This window comes from Frankliniella occidentalis, unplaced genomic scaffold (genome assembly GCF_000697945.3).
Source record: "Frankliniella occidentalis isolate FOCC.00 unplaced genomic scaffold, Focc_3.1 Scaffold89, whole genome shotgun sequence".
NCBI lineage: Eukaryota > Metazoa > Arthropoda > Insecta > Thysanoptera > Thripidae > Frankliniella > Frankliniella occidentalis.
The window spans coordinates 182,922-190,836 of NW_026267218.1; the positions used below are offsets into that span (position 1 = coordinate 182,922).

General features: G+C 51.0%; 1 protein-coding gene across 6 annotated transcripts in view; it reads right to left on the bottom strand.

The window, feature by feature from the left end:
• The window catches only part of LOC113204439 (zinc finger protein 180-like), a 118,308-nt gene that overhangs the window by 71,047 nt on the left and 39,346 nt on the right, over window positions 1–7,915 (bottom strand). For 3 of the 6 annotated variants that reach the window (XM_052269337.1, XM_052269336.1, XM_052269332.1), the window contains one exon: window positions 7,496–7,857. The exons of the other annotated variants lie outside the window; for them this stretch is intronic. In XM_052269337.1, coding sequence (XP_052125297.1) covers window positions 7,764–7,857 — 94 coding nt within the window. In that variant the 3' untranslated portion in view covers window positions 7,496–7,763. Of the gene's footprint in view, window positions 1–7,495; window positions 7,858–7,915 lie in introns of those variants that run through there. 6 annotated transcript variants of the gene reach the window in all.

Consider the following 7,915-nt stretch of genomic DNA (forward strand, 5'->3'; position numbering starts at 1 on the left):
TCGGGGGGCGGTGGGGGCACCAGGCGCTCGGCATCGCAAGCCTTGGCCAGTTATTCGAAGGCCCTCGCTCCCCGTTTCCCTCAAGGGTGGACAGCAACAGCGCGCACACGGGGACGGATTAGCCCCTTCACTGGCTGCAGCCGGAAGCAGTAGCAGGAGTCGCGATGGGATGCGAGCAGGTCTAGCGAACTAAACTCCGTGATGACAAGTGTGTCTTTCAGAGAAGGCCAAATTTTGGCACTCTGAAGAAGCCAAAAGTAGGACATAGATTGGCAATCTCTTAAAGAACTCTAAAGCTTTGGCAGTCGAAATAAAAATAAATAAAAGTAATATCAAATTTTTGACAAGCAAAGAGCGGCCACGGCATTTAGAGAGAGGGGAATGCAGAGCGTAGGAACGACCCTGCGACCAGAACAAAAAGACTCAACCACATCGGTCTAACTTTCCACGCAAGGAAATCACATCCGTTAGCTAGGGGCGCTGCTGCAGCCACGGACAGACCTCCTGGGGGTGGAGTCCTTTTGGTACATTTTCACTCGCTCATTCTCAAGGTGCCTTGCTTCACGCACAGCAAGCGAGCCCCCAAGCTGCTGAGTGTGTAGGTGTGTGTGGGGGGGGGGGGGCGTGCCTGTATGTGTGTGAGCATCGCCGCGTATATTTTCGAGGCGCGCTGAATATTCATACAGTGATCTGTGACGTGTTTGAATCCCCACATCACACTCCCGCACCTCAGCGGTGGCGCCTGCTGCCCCTCCCTCCTCCCTCCCCTTCGCCCCACGACGCCACCCCATCTTCCCCTTTTTCTCCCCTACCCTCTGAGTGTGTGGTGCGGGATACTCGGGCCGACGCGTCGGTGCGTACAGCGCCCCCCTCCCCCTCCCCCAGTTTTACTTCCTCTCCTTCTCCCTCTTCCTATCACTTTCTCTCCCTCTCTCTCTTTTCGCTGCGGTGCGACCAAAAATGAAGCGAAAAGGGGACCTTCAGTCCTGAAGCAGCAGCAGCAGCAGCAGCAGCAGCAGCAGCAGCAGGCGCCGCGGCCCGACGGGGTCTTTTCGGTCCTAATGTTATTATTCGAGTATGTGTCGTGTGAAAGGTGGTCCTCCGCATCCCCCTGGGCTGCTGCTGCTGCTCGAGGGCTTAGCTTTTCGACACGCGCCTCTGTGTGTGTCAGAGAGAGAGAGAAAGAGAGAAGGAGGGTGTGTGTGTGTGTGTGTGTGTGTGAAGGAGTGAGAGCAGGGCAGGGCGTGGCGCGGGGCGGCGGCGAAGAGCTAATTGAATTTCCTGAGTGTCGGCGCCTGAGATTTTTCCACGACGACGATGTGTCGCGCCGTGTGTGTGTGAGCGCGCGCGCGCGCGTAGAGGGCGCTTTAATTTTAAGGAAAGGAACCAACAAACGCGTGCGCGCGTGCACGGAGGGGATGAGGGGGTGCAAGTGTAGCCACCATCATATCTCCACTCCCCGGCTGCTTTTCGGTAGGCCCTCCTTTGGCTTTGCAGTGCGGAGCGGCACATCGTCGCTCGATAGCGTTTACGCCTCGGATATTTATGTATATGTTTTTACAGCATTTTACATTCACGGTTGGCAAAAAAAGAGTAAAGGAGGTTGGAGTAAGGCAAGGGCCCGAGGTGCGTGAGCTTTTCGAAGAACGCCCTCAGGCCTGTGCCCCGTGGGACTGATGTGTGTGTTTCCTTTAATTAGTTTGATGCTTCCTTTGCATCTTTCACATTTTTGCTTGCATGTGAATAGAGGCAGCATGTTCGCGGTAGTAGGACCGCTCTGTCCCTGCCCTCCCCTCCTCAGGAAGTCGACCGAGCGGAGTGGTTGGCGCACCACATACGTCATCGAAGGGAAAATACACATCGACTTGTTTTATAGAAGAAAATTAAAATTGGTCAACCTTTTTGGTGGATAACAATAACGAAACATGAATATCTTGGGAGAAGAAAAATAAAATATGAAGAAAAGAAATAATAGCCAAAGAAGATACGAGATACGAAACAACATCCCGCCAACCCTCATCGGCTTCTTCCTATCTTCCCCACGAGTCAAAACTGAGACAGATTACGACGAGTTGCGCGTCTTTTTGCATCTCGCTCTTCCCCTCCGACGTTCTCTCTCACTCGCACTCTCCCGTTCGCTGGCTCTCCGTCCCTCTTTCTCTCCAGAATTGCGGGAATTGCCCTTGTGCCACAAACAGCCTGACAATACGGGGCGCGAGCGACAGCTCGTTAAGTAGGAGGAGGAGGAGGGTTGGGGGTGGGAGAGACATTCTGCATCTCCTTGGCTGGTTACCGACTCGGGAAGAATAGGGGATGTTCGGCTGAGTGGTACGAGAGGGAGGGGGAGGGGAGAGGTTAGGGGTTGGACGGGTCGTGGGTGCTTATTTTTTCCCCTCGCCCTTCTATTTCTCAGCGAGAGAGAGAGGATGAGAGACGGTGATCGTAAAAAATATGGACGTAAATATTTCATGATATTTCTTTCGATTGCAATAAGACAATGCGCGCACCACTGTCCCTCTCCCGCACCACCCCGCGACCCTCAGTCTGATTTGCATGGCGAACTCATGCTCAGCCACGCCATCCGGGCCATCGAGAGGATCGAACAGGGCGCCTCCGAGGGGGCGCCGCGCGCCGCCGCGGGGTGCCGACCATCTCCGTCCTCCGCAAGGCCGTCGGCGTGGTGCTCACCCCAGACGCAGCCTCCCTCCTCCTCCTCCTCTCGAGGCCGACGCCCCAGGCCATATATCCCGGCCCCATTCGATATTTCGCTTGAATAATTGGTACTCCAATAAGGGTCAGGACGTAAGTGGGAACTATGGGACTCTGCGCGGTCACTGCTCCCAAAGAAGTAAAAGAAGAGTGCGACCCAAATCAGCTGCTGCTGCTGGCATTCGAACCAGCGCGCCCCACAAAAAAAGTATACAAGGCCATACACTGCTTGGAACAGCGCGCGCAGTATACGGGCGCACGCGCGCAAAGCGATGGCACCCGCCCGCCCCGTATCTCAACACATAAATAATGACAACAACCGCCCAGCCACCTAAGCCTTCCACGCGTCATATTTCCACCTCACTTTACGATAGGTTGCGCTACAGGGGCTTAGCGGCCCCTTGCGCGTTCAACTGGTGCCCGCCAAGGCGCCCCAGCGAGCCCCCGCGCATCGCCGCATTCGCGATATTGATCATCGCGAAAAGTGCAGCACTCGTCCAAATGAGGCACGATGCGGCACTCCGATATTTTTGTTCACTGAACAAAGAAAATATACGTTTGTCGTTACGACCACGTCGTTCAATTGGCTTCAGTGACATTATAAGCCGTGCAAAACTCACTGCTAACATTGACATGCTTATGAAAGAGTGCCAGTGCCACTGACGCGGCATGGTCATCAACGCAAACAAGCCGTTTCTTTGCATCTTCGTCGTCAGTGTACGACCTATAACCACAGTTTCGACGTTCGTGTACTTTCCTTGTGAACTTTTTAGAGTGATGGCCTTAGATTTTTACCCGAGCGGTTCCCGGAGCGGCGACTAGATGCTATGAAGGCCGCGTGGGCGGAACGGCAAGAGAACTGCGACGTCTTTCAAAAATATTTAAAGAAGGAACAAAACCGTTGGCCGGAGGATCCACATGTGCGGGATCCACACGGGGGATATGAATACAGAGCGGCTAAAGCCCCGTGCGCACCACTCGTGTGTGCGTGTGAGCGTGTGTGTGTAAGAGAGAGCGCGCGTGGATCTCCCAAACGTTTCATGCATTTATACATCATTTTAAATCGTCACCATTCGGAAGCATTGGTCGCAGTTTGCTTTTCAATGAGTCGCTGTAAAAATGCAAAACGGCGTGGCGAAGAGGCCGTGCTGAGCGCGCGCGAGGAGCACCTGCATACATATCTCGTCCTTCTCGCGGCCTCTCTCTCTCTCTCTCTCTCTCGGCTCGAGGGAAGTGCGCTTGGCACCCCCTGCGTAACTCCGCGGCCGTGCCCGCCCGTACCCTACATCCCACAACCCAGGAGCACAGCCTACAGCAGCCCTGATCCTTGTTTACGAGGTATCGGGCGAGCGAGCAGCACGAAGAAGAGAGAAGCAGCAAAGGGTGGTACGCTTTAGTGAAGCAATCGAAACGCGATCCCACTTTTAACAAAACCCGATCACGACAAACCATGTTGCCACTTAATTTTGTATGGATTTTCAGAAAGTTCTGAAAATTAGTAAATTTACTTACTCAAATAGTGACATTTTGTTATAGAAGGGTCTGGACATAAACCTTAAACTTTGTTCAAACCTGTCGTCGTAACTCACTTTCAGGACGGACTGGAAAATCAGTCGAAAAGGTTTGAGCGTATAAACTTGGACTAAATTTTTGTGCGCTAACATTTTTGGCGGATTTGGTCACCCCACTGTATTAATAAATACCCGAAACTGAGTGCTGCAACAAACATTTGTACTTCGGACCGTTATGTCAAATTTTAAATTTCACATCTAGAAAATTTGAAATGTTGCGGTAAGGGTTGCAGCGCTTTACATAAGACGGCCCGACATGATTTTACAAGTGTCCGTTCTCAAAATTATGGGAGCAGAGTGAAGGAGAGAACGGTGGAGGGGGAGAGAGAGAGAGAGAGGGGGGGGGGGGGGGGGGGGGACTTTGGCACACATGTAGGCCACACGCAATATAGGCCCAATTCCCACCATCGCGCCGCTCCAATGTATTGGAACGAGTCGCGGATTGAAAGGCGCGGCGCTATTTGGCGCCGCCGCCCTCAGTGAATCACACCGAACGCATTCATTTCACAAAAATATATTGATGTGTGTGCGTGCGGTATGTGCTTACGCATTTTTGAGGTGGCGTAAGAGAGGGAAATAGAGACGGAGAGGGCGCCCCGCCAGAGGGGGAGGGGCGGAGCAGGCCATATATGCATGCATTACAGCCGGCAGAGGGATTGGGTTTGTCAGGAGCGAGCTTTGTTCGCCCCTTTCTCAATAAACTTACGACAGAGGCCCCCGTGCGCGACCGATATTACTTAAGTAGGGGAAGAATTCGATATGCGAAGCGATCGTGAGGGTGGGGGGTGGGAAGAAAAGGGGCGGGTCTAGGTTAGCGTGCTCCTACTGCGGGCGATTAAAGACCAAACTTCATGGTCGTGAAACATTTTCCTGGCTGACTGTACAGTCCAGGAGGACTCCCGTCGCGGGGTACAGGACACTCTCTCGGTTGCGCCCCTCTTTCGCAAACCGGCTGCTGCTGTCACGCTTCATCGACAAGCGAAAGCAGAATGCATCCGACGGAGCAAAAACGAAAGAAACATCGGGTGAAAAAAAGTGGAACGGGGCAAGGATTTATCTGTTTCGGAAGCACACTTGTCCTCCTCCGCGCTCGCCGCCTAAACGTCGAATCGATGTCGCGCTCCATCGCACGCGCGGGCGTACGTGCAGCCGGGGGAGCCAGCCGCGGCCCCGCCTTCCCCCTTTCGGCTCCGACACTTTGTTGTTATTCGCGGCCGATTCCTATCATCAAACCATTTTCCCAGCGATTCGACAAGCGATTCCCTCGCAGCTTTTTCTTTTTATCGCCATCCTTCTTCCTCCTCCTTCCTTTTTTAGAGCCCCATCGAGCAATCCGTCGTTACGCCCCGGAGTAAAGCAGCACGCGAGCCATCCGGGACTATTTTGCCCATGTAAAAAATATTGCCGAAGATAAAATGGCGATAACCTTCCCAACCACCCGCGCCATGACGGCAGCAGCGGCGTGACCCTGGCGGCAGAAGGAGAAGCCCTATAGTGGAGGCGGCCTTCGACGCGCCCTTCGCGCCTATGTGACGACGAAAAACTTGAAAACAGACACCCAATTTTAAACTTAAAGTACCCCGGCTCAAAAATTCTTGATTTACACCACCCTGCATGGTAGGAAAACTGACCTCATGCTGCTACCCTCCCTTTGCCAGGGGCGACATCTTCTTGGGGGTATCGGGGCGTCCCTATCTCCGTCTTCGCCTTTCTTTCCCCTCTCGCTCTTTCTTTCTCGTCCGTCGGATTGTCCTTCGTGTTTATATTTTTGCATATCCTTCATCTCGACGCCAATGTGCGCCCGGCCAGAAAATCTCCAGTCCAGATTTTATAGCGCGGTTTTTATAGCGTTCATCTTTGGGCGAGACACAGCGGCAGCGCGCCGCGGTGGCGACTATAAAATATGGAAAATGGGAACGTCTTCCGCGAGAGGCAGTCAGTGCGATTCAAAAACCCCCGCGCGGCGCAGAGCGCGGCCGGGGTCATAAGGAGCGGTGTAAGTATACCCGACCCCGACGGCGGGTCGTGTGGAGCAGAGTGGAGCCATACGGCAGACAGGGCCAGGTCAAACCGAACAAAACCTGAAATTTGATTTACTCTGAAATTAAAATTAATGGTCGCACCGTAATGAAATTTCAAAGAATTTTAACAGTGTGAAATAAAAAAGGAGGACAAGGGTGTTTTCTTAAATGTTTTTGTTTGTAAATAAACATTTAACGAGACTTCAACAATGTTAAACTCGATGATTCCAGTTGGACGGAAAAGCATGTATTTTTTTATTTTTTAATAAAATCTCTGTGCAGCTAGTTGCACGGGGCCCGGATAGGACGGATGAATGCAGACTCGCGCTGCTGCAGCCAGCTTACTTGGCCGAGAAGCTTGGAGGACGCCAAACCACGCCACGCACTTCCTTGGCTCCCGCGCTAACCTAATGGGGTAGTATGGGGTAATGCCTAATGGGGTAGCATGGAGTAATGAGGGTTCATGTTAAGAGGGGCGCATACGATTCCCCGGTGAGCGACTTTTCGCTTCCTGCTGCTTCTGCCTCGCATGTACGTATGCCAGCCGCTCTGTACGTAGCAAGGCGTATGTTACATCTCAATGGGAAATTATCCATCACCCCCGAAAACCCAAACCCCCTCAGCTTCTTCACCCTAACTCCTACCGAGACTTCCTGGAACTAAACTTTCTTCCCGTTGCATATTTATTTAAGTTTCTGTACTATATCTGTTTATACTTTTTATATTAAAAAATAATTGGGCAGTTTTTGGTCGGACAGATAACACGCAACCATCGGTGTATGGCACTTCTCCCGCACCTTTATAATATTCTTTAATTGTAATCTTTCCTATTTGCTGAGATTTCGAAGCAAGCAAAGCTGGGGAGGGAACAAGACTTTCTTTGCTAATTTCGCTCCGAGAATAGCTGATAGCAATAGATGTAAAGAAACTAGCAAGGACAAAATCATTCAAAAAACAAAGTCCCCTCGCAGTGTTGTACGCTCTGGCTCAGTCTTGTCGAAGTCTCTGAGCTACACTACACTTTAACTTCAACTTAGATTCATGTCATTTTACTAACGAAGTCAGAGGTAATGCACATTCCAAAGAAAAATGTTTCTGAAAATACCCCGATGTACGGAGTACATACAAAAAAAAAAAGGAAATAGTTTTCATAACCACAAAAAACAAGGGGAAAAAAATTTTCAAACTCAGGCTGTTTAATCAATAATTACACAGGAGCAGCAGACAAAGTTACAAAGATATTAGTTAAGCTCGGTTACAAAATAAATTCACTAAATTAAGAACAGTACCAAATTGTGTAGTCTAAACTATTACTGAAAAACACGGCCAGGTAAACAAAGTGCAAAAATTAAGAGTTAGATTAAAAGTCCTTTATTAATACATCAAGGAAAGTAGAGTTTCCAGAGTATACACAAATTTTTTAAAGTCCTCGAAGGTGCCACCAATCAGTGAGCACGGTGTACTAGAGAGACTTCCCTACAGTGTGGGTAAGAAGATGTTTTCTCAGGTGTTCAGAATTAGAAAACTTCTTTTGGCACACAGTGCACTCGAACGGCCTCTCGCCTGTGTGGGTTCGAAGATGTTTTTTCAGATCTCCAGACTGAGAAAACTTCT